This window comes from Chaetodon trifascialis, chromosome 1, assembly GCF_039877785.1.
Source record: "Chaetodon trifascialis isolate fChaTrf1 chromosome 1, fChaTrf1.hap1, whole genome shotgun sequence".
Taxonomy (NCBI): Eukaryota; Metazoa; Chordata; class Actinopteri; order Chaetodontiformes; family Chaetodontidae; genus Chaetodon; species Chaetodon trifascialis.
The window spans coordinates 1,180,720-1,200,448 of NC_092056.1; the positions used below are offsets into that span (position 1 = coordinate 1,180,720).

General features: G+C 48.9%; 2 protein-coding genes across 3 annotated transcripts in view; one reads left to right on the plus strand and one right to left on the minus strand.

Annotated features, from left to right (window-relative positions):
• The window catches only part of gtf2a2 (general transcription factor IIA, 2), a 278,570-nt gene that overhangs the window by 255,068 nt on the left and 3,773 nt on the right, over positions 1–19,729 (plus strand). The window lies entirely within an intron of this gene.
• Positions 6,273–19,729, minus strand: part of large2 (LARGE xylosyl- and glucuronyltransferase 2) — a 56,598-nt gene continuing 43,141 nt past the window's right edge. The window contains exons 4-16 of one of the 2 annotated variants that reach the window (XM_070958620.1): positions 19,048–19,337; positions 18,102–18,184; positions 16,772–16,895; positions 14,676–14,847; positions 14,177–14,281; positions 13,981–14,093; positions 12,750–12,875; positions 12,440–12,595; positions 11,819–11,982; positions 10,729–11,007; positions 10,494–10,640; positions 10,217–10,412; positions 6,273–8,959 (exon numbers count right to left, since the gene is read on the minus strand). In XM_070958620.1, coding sequence (XP_070814721.1) covers positions 8,762–8,959; positions 10,217–10,412; positions 10,494–10,640; positions 10,729–11,007; positions 11,819–11,982; positions 12,440–12,595; positions 12,750–12,875; positions 13,981–14,093; positions 14,177–14,281; positions 14,676–14,847; positions 16,772–16,895; positions 18,102–18,184; positions 19,048–19,337 — 2,153 coding nt within the window. In that variant the 3' untranslated portion in view covers positions 6,273–8,761. The remainder of the gene's footprint in view (positions 8,960–10,216; positions 10,413–10,493; positions 10,641–10,728; positions 11,008–11,818; positions 11,983–12,439; positions 12,596–12,749; positions 12,876–13,980; positions 14,094–14,176; positions 14,282–14,675; positions 14,848–16,771; positions 16,896–18,101; positions 18,185–19,047; positions 19,338–19,729) is intronic. The other variant, XM_070958611.1, reaches the window with a different exon arrangement.

Sequence of the window (19,729 nt, forward strand, 5' to 3'; positions counted from 1 at the left end):
GTCGGCTAGCAGTTACTCTTTGGCACATGGCTATTTTTGCACATTCTGCCTTTAATGAAAGCTTCACTGCGGTCAGTCACGCTTAAGATCTGTTCTGCTGTGCAGACGTCTCTATTGTCCGTGACTCCATCATTAGCAGGTCTGGACTGCGGTCATCAATGGACAACTCCAAGTCTCTGAAGACCAGCAGTCGATAAAACACAGACAGGACAATAACTACCCAGAGTAAATATGATAGATACGTCGCTGCTGCGAGCTAATCACTGCTGAGAGAGACAGAGTGATGGCATCCCTCTATCGAGCCCGCGGAGGGGAGAAGAAAGAGACGGAGCCCTTATTGCCATTGATCCGAGGAGGAGGAGGAGGAGGAGGAGGAGGAGTCCTCCGGGCCTCTGGTGGGACTTGGTTTTTGTTGGAGCTGCATCGATCCTGCCTCGACTCTGACACTAATAATTGGCCTGTGCCCGCCCAGATCCCCTGATGGCTCCATCACCTCCTCCGGCTCGACACCGAGGGCGGGCTCCTATCAGCCGAGGGACCAGGAGGCGACTTGGATAAAGGAGCAGGATGAGTCCCGGGGACATCAAAGCCGCACCGGGGAAGATTTTTGTCCTCGGTAATGATCCGTCTTTGTAGGCTGTGATCAGTGACTGGTGGGGGGGGGGGGGGTCCTCAGAGGTTAGCTGATTAATTCATTAAAGATTAAATGAACAGTTTTCATTATGTAGCTGTGACACAGCAGCGAGGAGCACAGCGACGTGATGAAGCTTCACCATCAAAACTGTTTCATGTGAGATGTTTAATGGACAAAATCAGTTTCGTTCAGACTCGTTCAGCGACAACAGGAAGCCTAAATCTTTGAGTCCATGAGACGAGCTGGGGACAGACATCAGAGTGGACGGTGCTTAAAGTGGGTCTCAAAGTTCAGTCTGGAGGAGACTCGTTAGAACGTGGCGCCGACTCCTCACAGCTTTAACGAGCTCCTCCTCGTTTCACCATGAAGGTGCTCACGATGTTCCAAACAATCGGATTTATCTGAAATTATGACAGAAGAAGAAGAAGAGCCTTCTGCTCAGGCGGTTTTCATTGTGGACTCTGCAGGCGACACTCGTCCACGCTGCCTGAGCTGAACCATCGCACCTTAAATGAAACCATCAGTAGCTCGTTAGTGATTTTCAGGACCTTGGTGTCCGGAGGTGTAATAAGCTGCTGCAGGTCGGGGCTGTTAGCAGCTGACGTTTCTCTTTTAAAAGCAGATTACACTTCACATTTAGAGGAACTGTACATTTCAGTTCTAATGTTATTAAAAGCAGCATCATAACAAAGAAGAAGAAGAAGAAGAAAGAAGCAGATGAAGTGACGTTTTATGGCAGAGAGTAAGAAACGCTGTGATGGCAGTGGGGGGGTTTATTCCACCTCTGGGGAGGCAGACTGAGGTCCACGCCCAGACGCAGTCAATCATCGTCATCTTCGTCCTGTTTCCTCTGCAGTGGAAAGTATGTTTTTGTGATTCCGTCATCGACTTTGACGTTTTTCATTTCATAAATTCGTTATTTTCTTGAACTTTCGAGGCCTTTGTCTTTCTTATTTCCTCGAAGTGTTTGGTTTGATTTATTAGAGGTATATAAGAGAAAGCTGCACGCTGCCCAGACTGAAACACCAGAGGACATGAAATACTCCCAAAATAAAACAGCAAAGGCCACCAAAGTCAAACTTCTTCCGTCTTCACATCAACACATTTTTTAGCTGACAATATTTAATATTTATTTTGCTTCTTAAATCCCTGAAAATTTCAGTTTGTCTCGAGGAAACGGAGAATAAAGCTGCGTCTCTTTGCTTCCACCCACGAGGAAACAGTATGAGGTTTAACCAGAATAGCTGCAGCAGGTCGTCCACGTCAGCGTCACGGAAACACTCTGATCGTTTCTAATCCTCGTCTGAAAAGCTTTCTGCTCGCTGGAGGGAGTTTGTGTGAAGTCTTGATGTAAAAACACTGAGTTAGAAACACAATGAAAAATCAAAGCATTCACCTGCTTTCAGAGAAGTGATTCATCAGAGAGCTGAATTTTCTAAGCAGTTTCAATCCAATCATATTCTTTACAAAGTGAATTATACAAGCACGGATTTATCTTTTTATGTTGAAACCAATTTCTTTTTTCCTGAGAGGACGGCACGCCAGCAGTCTCCACTCTGCCATTTTAACCCTTTGTTTCCATGCAGCTGATTATCTGTCAATTGTAAGCAAATCGATCAATAATACCATTAAAAAAGGATTAGATTCAGTTGATGATGCAGTTTTCTATGATGAAAGAAATGCATTCATCCACATTTGACATGACATTTGTTTCTGGACGAAAAGTTGCGCAGAGAAACTGAATTCTGCTCCTCCGTGTTTGAAAACCACAGACAGACAGACAGACAGACAGACAGACAGACAGACAGACAGACAGACAGACAGGTCAAAGACAGACAGACAGACAGACAGACAGACAGGTCACAGACAGACAGACAGACAGACAGACAGACAGGTCAAAGACAGACAGACAGACAGACAGACAGACAGACAGACAGACAGACAGACAGACAGGTCACAGACAGACAGACAGACAGAGAGACAGACAGGTCACAGACAGACAGACAGACAGACAGACAGGTCACAGACAGACAGACAGACAGACAGACAGACAGACAGACAGACAGACAGACAGACAGGTCAAAGACAGACAGACAGACAGACAGACAGACAGACAGGTCAAAGACAGACAGACAGACAGACAGACAGACAGACAGACAGACAGACAGACAGACAGACAGACAGACAGACAGACAGGTCAAAGACAGACAGACAGACAGGTCAAAGACAGACAGACAGACAGACAGACAGACAGACAGACAGACAGACAGACAGACAGACAGGTGACAGACAGGTCAAAGACAGACAGACAGGTCAAAGACAGACAGACAGACAGGTCAAAGACAGACAGACAGACAGACAGGTCAAAGACAGACAGACAGACAGACAGGTCAAAGACAGACAGGTCAAAGACAGACAGACAGACAGACAGACAGACAGACAGACAGACAGACAGACAGACAGACAGACAGACAGACAGACAGGTCAAAGACAGACAGACAGACGAAGAGTGTCTGAGACTCACAAGGTGTTTCATGGACTCGTGTATTAGCATATTGTGCTGTAGCCTCGGGGTTAGCCTCGAGGTGAGCTGTGATGGGCGCCGCGGATCTTCATCCTCGCTGTATCTGCAACAGCCTGAAAGCAGCATCGCTGAGTGAGCGCTGCTGTGGAGGCGTAGGAGATGATTATCAGGACGCCGCCGTTGTTTTTGCAGATAGTGGAGATGAGGAAGGAAAACAGAGGACGGCCATTATTCAAGCAGCACATCGACAAGGACGATTCAATTTCCAGGCTGTGGCAATAAATGTCAGAGCAGGAAACAGCTGACGGGGTGTGTGTGTGTGTGTGTGTGTGTGTGTGTGTGTGTGTGTGTGTGTGTGTGTGTGTGTGTGTGTGTGTGTGTGTGTGTGTGTGTGTGTGTGTGTGTGTGTGTGTGCATTGATCATGTTACTGGGACTCCCCTCCTGTTTACAGACAGAAAGCTCATCCCGACAACGTTAAAATCTTTTATTTAGGTGATAAAACACTCGGTGTGCATTCATTGGCTCCTCTGGAGCCTTTGACCTTCATCAGCAGATGACGTTTCCACAGTTTAAGTTTCCTGTTTTCCTCCTGATCACGTTGTGTTGTCTTAAAAGTTGAACTTCAGTGTTGATTCGTGAGTTAAGCGTGCATTGGCATCCGGGTGCTTTATTAACCCTTCGCTCCCCATCAGACATGATGGTCACACCATCAGAGTGATTCACACTGTGAGGATGTCCAGTGTCCCTCCACTGTGGACAATGTGGACGCAGCAGCTGCAGAGCTCATCTGAGAATCATGTTTTCTGGGTTTCAGTGTGATGCAGTGATCTGAACATACATGTGTGCAGTGCAAACAGGAACTGCTTCCAGCGAATCCGGCGTGATTTTTAATGGTGCCAGTTTGATGGAAGATAAACAAATAAATAGGACAGTGGGCTCAGCGTGGAGCCCACAGCTAACACACTGACTCCATGGCACACTTCCTGCTCACATCCCCAAAGCTTTATCAGAACTGCAGATCCAAAACTTAATGTTTCATCCTGATTCTCCCAAATAGAAGAAAGAAAAGAACAAATGGAACAGCAGGCATCGCTAACGATGGCCTTTCTGAGCAGCCTAACTTCCTCCTGAAGTAACGTACATGTGCAGCGACTGTCTGTTCAATGAATCATTGCACATACAGTATGTGCTGCATGTCTGGCGACACTGAAGTTGGCTGACCTACATGCACAGAGGCTGACTAATAATTGAAAAGGCGTTGCAGGACCCTGCAGGGGAGAAGTTTCTGTACTTTTGCAGTGAACTGGCAGCTAAAGGGCGGCTGATATTGCATCTCTAATGTGTGCCAGTGCTGACGGAGAGGACGGCTGCAGGGCTGCTCCACATACAGACACAGCCCTGAAGAGCAGCACCGTATGTTTGTCTGTGCATACAGCTACAGTACATACCGACACGCTGAAGGTCTGAGTGACTGAATAGCAACCATTGATACACGCCACCAAGCTACTCTTTGGTGAACGACGTGTTTGGCTTATTATTCTCCGTTAGCACATTGTACATGTTAAAAGAACATTCCTACATTTAGAAACTGTGCTGTAACTTAAAAACTGAGCATGTAACGATACATCGAATCTTGTAATATCGCGATTAAAGTATTTCTCGATGCGGTCATGCGACTGTAATGCTACCCATCGTGATAGTACATGATCATTTATTTCCTCTCCTTGTCAGAAACTGTATTGTTTTTGACTCCCATCATCCTTTGCATGCAAGCCAAGCCATACTCATTATATTATTACCTGAAGTTAATGACAAAATGTTGCATCAGCAAAATTATCATCACAGTGGAGTGGTGCTCTGTTTTTGGTCTACAGCAGCTCTGTGTGTGTGTGTGTGTGTGTGTGTGTGTGTGTGTGTGTGTGTGGCCGAGCTGCTGCTGGAAACAGGTGAGAATCGTCTGTGTTTTGAATCCGTGTGATTCATCGTTCATGTGAAAACATTGATGAGTGCAGCCTTTGAGGCCGGCGGCTGGCCTGTGTCTGTGAACGTAACTGAAGAAGACGAGGAACAAGTGAACGAGGATGGATTTCACTGGGAATGTTTTTATTGGCTGTGGCAGATTTTAACGTGAAGCAAATCCAAATATTGAGTTGTCATCAAGTAGATTTGAACACCATCTGCAGGCTGACACTGCGGTGCGTTTTACACTCAATGAGCGAATCTTTATTGATGAGCTAATTCTGCACAGCACTTGGAAATGAGATCAGTGTTATTGATGTATTTATTGCAGTTGGTGGTTATTTAACGTTCACTTAATGAACCGATGGACGCAGCGATGCCTGAAGAGCTGAAGCGTTCGCTGGCGCTGAGGCGACTCTTCGGTTTAGTGTTGTAGCTACAAACCATCATTTCAAGTGTTATTGGATAGTTTCAATTTGCTGAAGAGCTGATTGGGTCCTTATTAACTTTAATGCCATTCAAATATGCTTTTTAAAGTTTATTAGCTTTGTAACTCTCCTGTAATTCTTCCTGCAGACTGACGAGCTGCTCTGAGTCACTTTCACTCCGCCAGTTTTTTCGCTTGAGGATGTTTTGTCGGTACGGCTGGATGATTTATAGTGAATAAAACATCTCACCGCTGTTTTCTGCCTGTTTTTCTCTGAATTCTGAAAACAGAGAATTTTGTAGTTTTTCTGTTCTTCGAGTGGAGAAAACAAACTAAAAGATGTGTGTTGTTTTTATGTGGAAGCGGTCGCCAGCTGACGGCAGCAGTGACCTTCTAACACTGCAGGCAAATTCATGCATCCAATTAATTTATTGTAATTTGTGTCTAAACAAGACAGAAACTATCGGGGGAATTCTGAGTTCATCCAGAATAATTTAGTTTGTATTGGAAATTTTCTTTGGACCAATTACACACATGGAAGGTTCACACAGGCTTAACACCACCGAGCTCGGTGAATATTATGAATTCCTGGATATCCCAAGATATTATTCTCCCTTTAGGGGTGAGAATTTGAAAAATCCTCCAGGTTTCAGTAATCCCAGAATTACATTAATTCAACAGAAACAGTGAGTTTGGCTGAGGACGAAAACAAAATCCTCCAGACAGAGTGATTTAAAAAAGGGCAGATTTATTTAAAGCACTTACATAGAAAAATATGATTGATTTGAGTCAACAATAATAAATAGAGTGCCTGACTATCCGCAGGCCCTGTCGGTACAACAGTACAATCAATATCCAGTTTCACAATACAGCAAAGGCACTAGCATTTACCACAATCAACAACAAGTCAATGGAGGCGGCGTGGATGGCAGCGGGTGGGGGGGGGGCCACAGTTCACAGTCACTCCTCGACAAACAAACCAACCACTCCTCTTCCTCCTGCCTCACTCCAGAGGCTTCGTCCAAACGCAGGTGGAAACAAAGGGACGCCGTGACGCTGGAAATCTTTTTAACACGGCTGGAGGTGAGAAGAGTAAAGAGGACACGAACGATCGAAGCTGTTTCGCTCTGCTGGCGTCCCCACAACGTCACGGCCCAGCTTTTATTACTTCAGCTGTTATTGGAGCTAAAAGGTAAAGTTTGCACCAAGAACATAAGAAACAACTGAATTTGCACCAAAATGCAAAATATTTTCAAACGTTTGTCAGGGCTGCAGGTTTTGGTCGGTCGACTAACGATGAGGCCGTGATAATCCGCCCGCTAACCGTCGTGGAAACATCAGCTGAGGTGACGCCGCTTTGGCTGGAAGTGTTGGACGGACGGTCGAAGCTAACAATCCTCCAAAAAGAAAAATTTAAACACTGAAAATAACAAGACTAAAGTCCAACTGAAGCTGACTTGCATGTTGTCTTTTTGGTTTGCTCTGCAGAGCAGGAGGCCTCATGGGAAAGACATCAGTTCGTTATTCACGTGTGTTTGACGCCTCCTCCTCCTCTCTGTGAAGACTGTCCCTCAGAGCGTCTTTGCATAAATCCACTGCAGCTAACGTTAGCCTCCAAGCTAACGTCTCCTTTTTCATCTAGAAGCATGAACACGTCCGCCAGGGAAAGATGCGCTCGTTAGCATCCAGCTAGTTATGTAAACTGTGCAGAGTCAAAGGCAGCTGGACTTAATGTCGACTCTTAAGGACGTTTTGTCTAAGAGGGGGTCAAATGTGGGTCTTTGAGGCCTTTGTTAAACGTCTTAATCTAACAGTAGCAGAGCTTTAGGGGGGAGGTGCTCAGGTGTCATCACGCGAATGAGGGGTCAGACTGTTTTATGGAGCTAATCGGCAGCTGTAAACATTTTAAGCACTTGTTGGAATTCAAAGATCTAATTCTCCTTGGCTTGTAAGCTAAAGTTAGTAGATCAAATCCCTCTGCTGGCGCTCGGCCACTCAGGAGGACGAAGGTCTGAAACAGACACGTGAGACAGCTGAAGGAGGCGGGTTTTATCTGTGATGGGAGCTAGCCTGGAGGCTACGTGAGGTGAGCGCAGACGGTTTGAAGCTGGCGTTTCAGTTGGACTTTACACACAGACACAGGTGGAACAGTAGACGACACACATGTCCAGTGAAGTGACAGTTCGGACGTGATGGCACAAACACGAGAAACCGAAAAAGCTCCCGCGTTCGTCCGAGCGTCGCAGTTTCAATCCAGAGCTTCACTTGTAACAACTCAGTGACGGGCGTCAGCGTTGGTCGCGTGAGTTGGTCCCGGTCAGTAATGATAAGTCTGCTGTCATTGGTGGATTTCTGCTTCTTTCGGAGGGATGAATGATGGGAAAAAACCTTGAAAATGACATGTCGTGCCACTCTTTACATGCAAGCTAATACATGATGAAGACAGAAGCCGGATGACACTGAGGACAATCAGTAAGCGTGATGAAGACGAGTCAGGTGGATCACACACACACACACACACACACACACACACACACACACACACACACACACACACACACACACACGCGCGCGCACGCACACACGAAGCACATCCCTGAAGCTCACACAAAATCTGACATAACTGGACGTGATGGGTTTTCTTCAAAAGAGGTCTGAAAATATAGAAAGGAAAAATAAACGGCCTCTTATGTAAAGTCGTAATCAAAACGTTCGTTATTCATTGGTTCTGATTCACACTGAAAAAAAAGTATTAAATATCAGTGAATACCATGGAGAGTGATAAGGCTTAAATCTTTCTCCAGTTCGACCGGCCTCATTCCCCAAACTGCACGAGTCCCGTCGTGTCCCGGTGTCCGCGTGGACGGACTGGTCCTTTATGTGTCTTCTGGAAAAAGCCCTGATTGTCAGAACAAGTTGTAAGAATATGGTTGTTATTTCCCGGCCTTAAAGCTAGTCCCGTCAGCGTCCACGCTCGTCGCTCGCCACGTCCAGCCCGGTGAGTCCTCGGCCGCCTTGAGGTGGAGTCGACTGGAGAATTAATGCACAGGAGCCCGATAACGTTGGAAAGGGCCGTAAAGCTTTACCGTCATTGTTTACGCCCCGCGGCGATGCGGCCGGCGGCGCGGCGTCATCAGTACGTGTCCGAGCTCTCGGGCCTCGTCGGTCAGGAGCTCGGAGGCCGCCGTACTCGCTGGCTCTCAGCAGTCCTGGTTCTTAGATGTTCCTCTGGGCGGTGAGGTACTTGAGCGCGGCCGAGCCGTACTTCCTGGACAGGTCCTGGTGGAACTCGTCCTTCAGCGTGTTCAGACAGTTGCGGTAACTGGAGCTGGAGCGAAACTTGGAGATGTCGAAGCTGGGAGCGTGAGGCATGTGGATCATGAACGCGTTGGGGAGGACCATCAGGTCGTACTCCTGAGGAGAGAAGAGCGAATGATCAAACTCTGACGTGACGCCTTCACAAACATCCTGTAAAGACTGAAACTCTCTGAAACAATATTGAAATGGCTGTTAAACAAAGCCGCGTGTTTGAACTGCGCTCGCCTCAGCTTCTGCACAGCAAACACTGTTTTCTCATCATCATCATTTATTTATTGTTCTCTCGGGATAATTCTGGGGCTTTTGTGTCTGTTCAAACAGGCTTCACCCTCATTCCTCTGAGCTGCCGAAACAAGCCGAACGCCGTTAAAATTCAAAGGATGAAGTGAGGACAGGACGCTTTGAAGAGGTAAGTTATGTATTAATGGACAGTATTTGAAGTATCGTGGTTACTTCTGGTTTACAGTCGCTCATCCAGCAGCAAAGCTACACTGATCAGGACGCAGAGGAGCGGGTGGAGGAGGGACGGATGCGCCGCGAGCCGACGGGCGGCTGCTCAGAGCCGAGCTGCGAACGCCCGGAGACGCTCCAGGTTCAGGAGCAGAGTTAGTTTGTCCAACTTTTCGGTTAGAAAGTGAATTCATCTTCACTCGTCTGCAGCAGAGGTGCCGACCTTCAGCGCCGGGTGTTTGTAATCAGTCTCTGTCCGAGCTGACTGGAGGGGAAACGTTCTTCACTTATGAACGACCAGAGAGGGAGAAGAGGAGGGACTGGAGAGTTCAGTCAGAGGCTAAACACACACACACACGCATGCATGCACGCACACACACACAAACAGAGGAGGGACTGGAGAGTTCAGTCAGAGGCTAAACACACACACACACGCACGCACGCACACACACACGCACGCACGCACACACAAACAGAGGAGGGACTGGAGAGTTCAGTCAGAGGCTAAACACACACACGCACGCACGCACACACGCACGCACACACACACGCACACAAACACACACACACACACACAAACACGCACACACACACACAAACACGCACACACACGCACACACGCACAAACACACACACACACACAAACACACACGCACACACAAACACACACACACACACGCACACAAACACACACACACAAACGCACGCACGCACGGCGCCTGCTGTTACCTGCTAGCTTAAGGCTAACGTGCAGATACTGTTCCTGTTCGGGGCGAGTAAACACGCATCCTTTGTTTTTATTCATGTTACTCACACGAGTAACGAACGACGCCGCAGTGCGAGCAACGCGAGGTGAACACTGGCGTGATGCTGGGTGTGAACGCAGCGTGATGGCGGTCGTACCTGTGCGTCCAGCTCCATGACGTGGGACACCTTGTTCCAGCCGAAGCCCACGAAGCGCTGGTCGTACTCCGGACAGTCTCGTCTCACCACGACGTACGGCTCAAAGTCCGGCTCCCACTCCACCCTGTAAGGTGTGGTGGCTGTTCGCCATTTGGCATAGTTGGTAGGAGCGTGACCTTTGGGCCACACGTGATACCTGCAGAGGCGGGAAGAGACGTTGACCTGTTGTTCCCATCGTCACTCACTGACATGATGCTACCTGTTCACGCTCAGGTACCTGAAGGTGTAGAGGGTCCCCATGTCCAGCATGGAGAGCAGCTCAGCTTTGGATTTGGGGAAGGACAGACGGTAACGAAGCGTCTCGAAGGCCGGGACCACCAGCGCCTTCTTCGTGTGAGCCATGTCCAGCTGAACCACAGACTTTCTGCACAGAGGACACAGGACAGGTGAGCACACAGGCGAGGCGCAAGCATGTCCACTGTTGAGCTGCAGCAGGCGGCGGCCGGTCTCACCTGAGGTAATCGTAGAGGCCGTACATCGGCAGGAAGTCCACGTCGGTCAGGAACACGTACGGCGTGTTGGCGTTCTTCAGGGCCACGTTCCTCACCAGGTTGACGGGGTAGAACTGTCCCTCCTTGTAGACGATGTGGTAGCCGACGTTCTTGCGGTTCTTGAGGACCTCGGAGGCCTGAGCGTAGCGCAGGAACTGCTGCGCCTCGGCGTCGGACATGTAGAGCGCCAGGCTGATGGGGCCCTCCCAGTGCTTACAGATGGCCTCCAGCATCTGCAGCCTGCGGGACACAGGAAGTCACGGCGTTACTGAGCGTCAGATAAAAGGTCAGAAACGAACAACCCAAAGACACTCAGACAGCGTGAAGAAACGAAAGAGTCAGACATTAAAAAGCGTCTCACTGCATTCAGTTCTTTCTTTCACTCATTCAAACTTTAATTTAAGTCCAAGTAAAATAATCAGTCAAATAATAAAACCTCAATTAAAATGTGAAGCTGATGAGTCCGTTAAAACAAGAACAGCTTGAAATAAGACAAGATTAAAACTTTACACTGGCCTCAGGACGAAACCACAGAGACAGACAGAGAGACACTGACAGACAGAGAGAGAGAGGGAGAGAGAGACACTGACAGAGAGACAGAGAGACACTGACAGACAGAGAGAGGGAGAGAGGGAGAGAGAGACAGAGACGGACAGAGAGACACTGACAGAGAGACAGAGAGACACTGACAGACAGAAAGAGAGAGAGACAGACAGAGACAGAGAGAGACAGAGAGACACTGACAGACAGAAAGAGAGAGACAGACAGAGACAGACAGAGAGAGACAGAGAGACACTGACAGACAGAAAGAGAGAGAGACAGACAGAGACAGACAGAGACAGAGAGAGACAGAGAGACACTGACAGCTGATGCTTCCTGCAGTCATGAACGTCGTCTGAGGGTTTCAGAGTAACAGCTGATGCATTAATGTAAGAAACAGACGGATCACATGATCTCCATCGGCAGGTGGAAAGGTAAGATTAAAAAGCAAAGTAACAGGAAATGGAAAGGTGACAGATTCACAGGTGGTCACAGGTGTGTCGGTGGGTACCTGTCCATGGACAGCTGGGCCACCAGCGTGACGTCGGTGTCGTCCTCGACGGGCGTGTACTCGTACTGCAGGAAGTAGAGGTGCACCCGGTGAACCGTGAGCCGCTCCCGCCGGAAGTCGTAACACTGGTCGTCCTCGTCCAGCTCCTCCAGAGCGGCCTGCAGCTGAGGGGACGGAGACACGGCGTTCAAAGAGGACGTCTAAAGCTCAGACCTCCACAGACACACAGCACGTCTGTCCAGGAAAACCCTCCGACTGCAGCTTCAACGACCGTTTGTGCATGTGTGTGTGTGTCTTTGTGTGCATGTGTGTGTGTGTCTGTGTGCATGCGTGTGTGTGTGTGTGTATGCGTGTAACTCTGTGTGCGCGTGTGTGTGTCTCTGTGTGCATGTGTGTCTGTGTGCATGTGTGTGTGTGTGTGTCTCTCTGTGTGCATGCGTGCGTGTGTCTTTGTGTGCATGTGTGCGTGTCTCTGTGTGCATGCGTGTGTGTGTGTGTGTATGCGTGTAACTCTGTGTGCATGTGTGTGTGTGTGTGTGTCTCTGTGTGCATGCGTGTGTGTGTGTCTCTGTGTGCATGCGTGCGTGTCTCTGTGTGCATGCATGTGTGTGCGCGCCTCACCTGCACGCTTTCTGGACTGGCCTGACTCGGGCAGCCGAACAGCTCTCGTCTCAGCAGGTTTCCGTCGTACTCTAAGAAGGTCAGGTAGAGGTTTCTGAAGAACTCCACGTGTTTGTTCTTGACGCGGAGCTTCTTCGGAGAGTTCCAGTGGATCACCTGAAGCCGTGCACGAAGACACTCAGTACTTCTACTACAGGTGCTTCAGGGTGTGTGTGTGTGTGTGTGTGTGTGTGTGTGTGTGTGTGTGTGTGTGTGTGTGTGTGTGTGTGTGTGTGTGTGTGTGTGTGTGTGTGTGTGTGTGTGTGTTCACCTTGAGGTCGGACACCTCGGTGTAGCACTGCTCGGAGCGAGTGTGATCCGACAGCTGAACGTTCCAGAAGCAGGGCAGCTGGTGCACCAGGACCGGGTTTTGCTTTATGAAGGCATTGAAGATGTCCTGCAGACAGCGAACAGAGAGACAGCCTGAGCGGGACAGACGGCAGCTACAACAACCCTGATGAGAGCGGGGCATTTTACAGTCTGCGGTGGCGTTAGCTAATTAACTAGTTTGCTAATGCTAGCTAACTGATGTACTGAACTTACTTTTACCTCGACCGTTACCGCTAACTGGTGGTGTTAGAGGCTACATAACATCAGTTAGACTGGATAACATTAGTTCGCGAGCTAGTGCTAGCAAACTGTAGTGAGTTAACTAATGCTATTGGTCACCGGTAGCGCTAACCAGTTAGATAACTGGCCTGGTTGTTTTATTTGATTACTTGCTTGAGTTACTTCGTTGTCAGGCTGAAGTGCAGCTGACTCAGTTTCTCAATGGTTTTTCCAGACCGTCCGCAGCTTCACAGTGACTTGGCGGTGACCGTATCCTCTCGTTTGTTGACGTTAGCTCGACCGGTAACGCAGAGCTGAGCGTTTTACGGCTCAGGGACCACGCCCGGCCCTTAGGGCATCCCTGTCCGGCCCATCATCGTAAATTAGAACATGAATGAAAAAGTATTTTTGCTGTGTAGGCAATAAAACTGTGTTTTCGCTTTTATTTTGAAAAGCATGCCTTTTCGTTCTTAAACTGACGTCAGGACGCACATGCGTGGGTGAACAGCTGCAGTGATGCTGCCAGCTAGCCCTCGCTGTCAGCTCCATTGGTACATGTTGTTTTACTGCTCAGTCTTCTGTCTTTTTGTCCTCTTTAAGTCTTTGTTTCTATGCAGCCACTCTGTTTAAACAGAGTCAGACTTCCTGTTTGTGCACACACACACTTGTCCAATAAAGCTGATTATGAATCTTCAGTCCTAAACAATCTGTTTTAAATAAAGTTCTTATTGAATCATTAAAGCTGAAAAACTCATTGATGGATCTTTTCTTCTGTTTTTAACTGGAGTGTCGGAGCGTCGGGGGCTCGTCTGCTGCTCTGAGACAGACTGTGATTTCTGCCTCGCACTTAAAATGCAGTTATCTGTAGTACAGCTTCAGTCTGCATGTGACGACCTGCACACGACGACTGTTTCACCACATTTTCACCACACGTTCACATCGTGCTCACTGACCTGATCAGCCAGCGATGTACTGAGCATGCTCATCAGCTCCCGCTCAGCCGTCAGCCGCCACATCTGCTCCCACCCGATTCGCCGCAGTCGCTCCAGGTAGAGAAGGATGACTCCTGCGAGAGGGAAGGAAAGCGGTCACACACAGAGAAACGGCGGCTGACTTCAGGTGAGATTAAACGCAGCAAAGCGCCCTCACCTGTGTTGAAGCCTCGTCCCAGCGCCGGCCAGGGTTTGTGGTTCTTCCACAGGTTCCCCAGGTACCAGTCGCTCTGGTTCTCCACCAGGCCGATCACCTGCTTATCTGCACACAACAAGCGGTTTACAGTTACTACGTCTCTGAGTGTTAGCGCAGCAGGTTTATTTCAGGCCTGTGAGACAACAAAAGGTCAGAGGTCACACAAACACACAGTCCTCCTACACTGAATTTGTATTTTAAGACTTTAATAAAGGAATGAAATGAATGTTTTTCATGTGGCTGAAGGTTTGTTGCATATCTGGGTCACACTGAAGCCACCTTTTGAGGTGAGTCCTTTCTGACTGGTCTTGAACGCATCGTGTGATTACAACAAACCTCAGACAGTGAGCGCGCGTCATCTGATCTACGTCTGCACAGATCCAGCAGCAGCGTCATCTTAACGGCCTCACACACAAATCATTCACATCACAACACCAGCGAAAAATAAAAAACGTCTCACCGGTGAACTTCCTAAAGATGCCCCACAGCTCGGCGATGTCGGTGGCGAAGGTGATGTCCGTGTCCAGGACGATGACCTTTGACAGGTCTGAGGGCAAAGCTTTGGTTAGCGTCAGCTTCATCAAGCCGTAAATACCTGAGTAATGCTTGTTGGGTATCCACGACACCTCGGACTGAAACGACAAAGCAGAGGACAGACGAGTGGGCGGCCGTCCTGCAGCGGCTCTCATTTTCAAACAGGTGGAGTGCATGACGGTGCCGTGCGTGACGGTGCAGCGCGTGACGGTGCGGCGCTGCTCGCTGTGAGCGAGCGGCGAGCGGCACGTGGGCCAACACAAAGACACATTCAGCATATTTTGGCCGAGGCTCAACGTGCTTTTTTTTCACAATCTGCAAATAGTGTCTTTTAATTAATTCTCTTGATTCCGAGTAATTGGATCTGCATAAGTGCATCATCTGCAAATATAATCGGCTTAGAGCCGCGTCTGTTTTTCCTCCAGTTTAATGCGACTTAATGAAAACTGAGGAGAGAGAGCGCAGGTCGAAGCATCCGACGGCACAAAGGACTCATTGTTCAGCACAAAGACGGAGGCAGCAGAATGTGATGATGTGCAGGAGACGCACACACACACACACACGCACACGCACGCACACACACACACACACGCACACGCACGCACACGCACACGCACGCGCACACGCACACGCTCGGTCCTCACATCACTCTGAGAGCTCATTCATCAAGCTGATGTTAAAATAAATGATTTGCTGGTTTTGTGCTGAAGAGTCACTTGACTTTGGGAGGAAAGCGCTTCAGGCTGCTGCCGTTCAGTGAAAACCTCGTAACCCTCGCTGAGGTGGCGTGTTTTAACTGGAAGGAGCAGGATGGTAGATACAAGGTTTCCTCGTGAAAACACAGGCAAAACTTAATGTGGTCAGGAATAAACCTTGTATCTCCAAAACGTGACAGGACAAGCAGCTCTGACTGAACGCTGCCGTGCATCTTAAGATAAGATAAGACTTTATTAATCCCCCTTAGGGGAAATGATGGTGTTACAGGCAGCAGCACGAGTAGCAGGAACATAAAAAGGAGACATAGAAGGAATTAAAAAGTCAAATATATATATATATATGTACTGTATATATGTATACAGATTCTGGGGGGGTATTGAAAAATAATATTTCTAATGGGGAAACTGAAAGTTGCATATGACGCTCTTCGAGCCCTCGTTTGATTTTACTCCGCATGCTAACATCATCACATCTGTGCTCTTATCCTGTCTGATATAAATCATTTTACTGTGCAACGACCCAAAAACTGGCTTTTTTTTTAAATGCTCTTCTGTATATGACGCTCACAGCCTCGACAGTCGAGCCTTTATTACCTATTTGTTCTGTTTTCTTTCTCTCCTTTTTATTCTGATTGATTCATTTTCAAAGAATGAATTTCTATTAAGCCACTGATTTCTTCGTGTGTTTTGTTCATGCTGCAGTCCGGATTCGCTTAACGACGTCTGTATTACAGACTGTTTCACACTGAACAGCGTTTCTAATATTCTGGCCATGAATATTAACACCCAGGAGTGGAGTCGGTCTCAGGCGCTGATGATAATGAGTTAAATATTGACAGTGCCTCCTCTGACATCTCCATGTAGCCGTCAGCGTTAGCGGAGGCTAAGCTGCAGATTGACCTTCCAGCACCTTCTGCAGAAGCAGCCCGTTAACAGCGAGGCGGCTTAAAGGAGCCTGTGATCTCTGCTAATGTGACGACTCATCTGACAGACGCGAGCGGCGACCTCCTGCTTTAGAACTCAGAGCCGCAGCGTTTGCCTCGACGCTTCCCGCTCTTTGATGCTCGGAGGTGAATCTCAGGAGGTTTATTAACACGTTTAACTCGACTCGTTTCCTCTCAGCTGCTGCTGCTTCAAACGGAGACCTTTGATGTGTTAAACGTGGTGTTTGACTTTGACTCACCTTGTCCAAGCAGAGAGCGGGAAACAGGGACGCGTCCAGGTGTTTGGACTGACGAGGTGTGTGCGCGTGTGTGCGTGTGTGTGTGCGTGTGCGTGCGTGTGTGCGTGCACGCCGTCCTCTCACCTTGAGTTCATCTGCATCGTAGAAGCTGACTTGCACAGATGGGACCATCCAAGACTGAAACAGAGAGCTCAGGATGCGATTGGCTACTGTGTCTGTGATGAAGTGAAAGTGAAGAGGATTCCTCCTGAGAGACGGGAAGAAGAAGAAGAAGAAGAAGAAGAAGAAGAAGAAGAAGAAGAAGAAGAAGAAGAAGAAGAGACGTCAGGATCAAGAGGTTCCTCTGGGGAAGGAGCTGGTTAAGCTTTGCTGACGCTGCTCCTGCTCTAATGTTTCTCTGGTTTTGGGGTTTGGGCAGATTTCGGCTGCTCTGGTCTCAAAGCATCAGCGTCCTCATCCACCGCGATGACTCTCAGCTGCCTAACCCCAACCACAGGCTCCACCCCACGGGAGCAGCAGGCCTGAAACACGACTGTTGAAGAAGCTAAGCAGGGTTGAAGTGGATCGTGGGGCTATTCCCCCCCCCCCCCCCGCCGAGGCTGAACCTACACCTTTTAAATATTTTATATCAGACTTCCTCATTGGAGGAGCCTTATATTGATTTCACTTGTGCCTGTGCACATGCCCTACGTCCTTAGGATGTAGCTCCGCTGTGTCCTCTCCACCTGCACCACCTTCCTTCACTTGTTGGCTGGTAGAGAGTAGAAATGCTGCCTGCTGGAGGGTGAAAACAGATTAAAAAGTGTGTTTACGGCTCGTTATTTGCCTTTTCATTACCTGGTTTCTCACTCCCAGCCGGCACTTTAAACGCCCCTCAAAGCAAATCAAATTACGTTTCAAGCAGAGACTCGTTTGTTTGTGTTTCTTCAGCTCTTTCTGGTTAAAGGATGCTAACCGCTAACTGCTAACAGCTCAGTGTGAGAGATCTTCTTCCTCTGAGCTCCATTAAAACACACACTGTAGTTTATTCTGACTCACACACACACAAACACTCACTGCAGCACCAAACGTGGATTCATCCGCCGCTGAAAATAGTCCCAACAGACACTCTACTTCCTCTGGTTTGATTGATAAAAACTACAGTGAGCAGCTGTTTGAGGAAATCACTGAACTTTTCTTAAAATTCAAACTGTTTTTTAGTTTTAGCTTTTAAAGGATTTAACTCTTCAGTGGGAACCAATGAGCTTGGAGCTGAGAGCCACAGACAGGAAGTCAGGACAGACGGACCGACACATTAATACACAATAATAAAACTGCAGATCGTCCCCTTTAAAGCACCGTGTTGTGTTCACTGATGTCCTTAAATCCAAACTCCTGTAATCTCCACTTACAGCTCAAACTGTTAAAGCTTTAACCTTCTGGAGGGCGCAGAGCGAGACGAAAGGTGACTCACCTGTGAAAGAGGACGGACTTGACCAGCGTGACCACGTCTCTGCTGGCGTTGTGACCGGCACAAACGCACGCTACATGGATCAGCTGCAGAGGAAGACAGGAAGTTGATCAGCTCGGAGTCACTGACAGCTTCGTCACACCTTCACAGCCCCCCCCCCCCCCCCCCCCCCCCCCCCATCATCACGCCTCATGCAACCAGAACTATCAGTGTTGACACCTTATTTGGGATTTTCTGGCTTTTGTGCAGGTAAAAGAAGCTGAAGCTCTACTCTTCAGCGCGGGGATGCGAGCGGTTCGGCCGACATTCACGGCCTCTCTGATGTGAAATTTCACGTTTAGCTCCTCACATGTGTATGATTTGCTTTTCAGCAGCGAAAGTCTTTGAAAAGTTGGAACTCTGAGGCTGGAAGCTACATCAAAGAGCGAACGCTCCTCAAGTTTCAGTCGCTGTCAGCTTCCAGGGCGCCTCCATCGCTCGCCTGCGTGAAGCGCTGCGATGCAGCGAGGCGCGGCGGCGCCTTAAACACACACACATTAACCTTTGAATGAATGGAGACTGAGTTCTGTGAAAAAGCTGTTCAACCACTGCTGTGTCTACAAAATAAAAGCATCATGTAATATTATTCTGGAACAGGAAGTGTAGCGACACTAACAGGTTGAGCTACGGTGGCCTGCAGCTAACAAACAAGTCACAGCTCCACTCTCAGTTGCAGACAGGTGGGCGGTGTCTGAAAACCTGATTGGCCGCTAGTCTGAGACTACAGCCGAGCTAGCAGCAGTGTGACACAGCAGTGCTAAATGCTAAATGCTAACATCACCATGCTAACATGCTAAAGTAAGACGCTGATGATGTAAATGTTACACCTGCGGCCTGCAGCCATTAGTCATCAGCCATAAACCAAAAGCAACATTTTGCGACGTGTCGGCGGCGTGCTGCGTTTGCTGACCTCACACTTCTGGACGGTGGGCGATCGGGGACACTCTGTGTGGTTGTTCTTCTCCTCCGCCGTGTTGTCCCCGTCCTCCGGTCCCGTGTCCGCGGAGGCTCCCCACTGCTGGTTGCCATAGTTACCGTCCGCCGGCTGGCCGGCGGTGCCCTGCGATTGGCTGAGCTGCAGCCGGATCTGCCGATTCTCCTCCTCCACCTCTCGGACCCGTGACTCCAGGACGGCTCGCTCGAGGACTCGAGCTGCCGGTGTGTCGGCCAGACAGGGCGCCAGGAGGAGGGAGCGGCCATCTGTGGGGGGAGGCGGAGGAAGTTCAGACAGTCTGCAGTGAGCTCCTGACATGACCTTTGACCTGACGAGCCTTCACGCTGTCATTCACACTCCAGTCCAGCGGAGGCACAAACAACGCTATCACAGATTTATGAGCAACATGCACTCTGTGTTAATGCTAATGTTAGCATGCTAACGTGGGAAACATCAGCACAGCTGCTGCTAACAGCTGCTGTTACTCTGAACTCTGCTGAAATCCAGCTGGAGACCATCGCAGACGTCCAGCTTACATCAGACACCTCCTTCCTCTTTCTCCACCTTCCTCCATCACCCCTCGCTCGGCCACGACAGACCGGGGTGTGAACATTCCCAGAGTGCCTCAGCGCCGGGAGCGTAGCCGCTTGTTACTCAA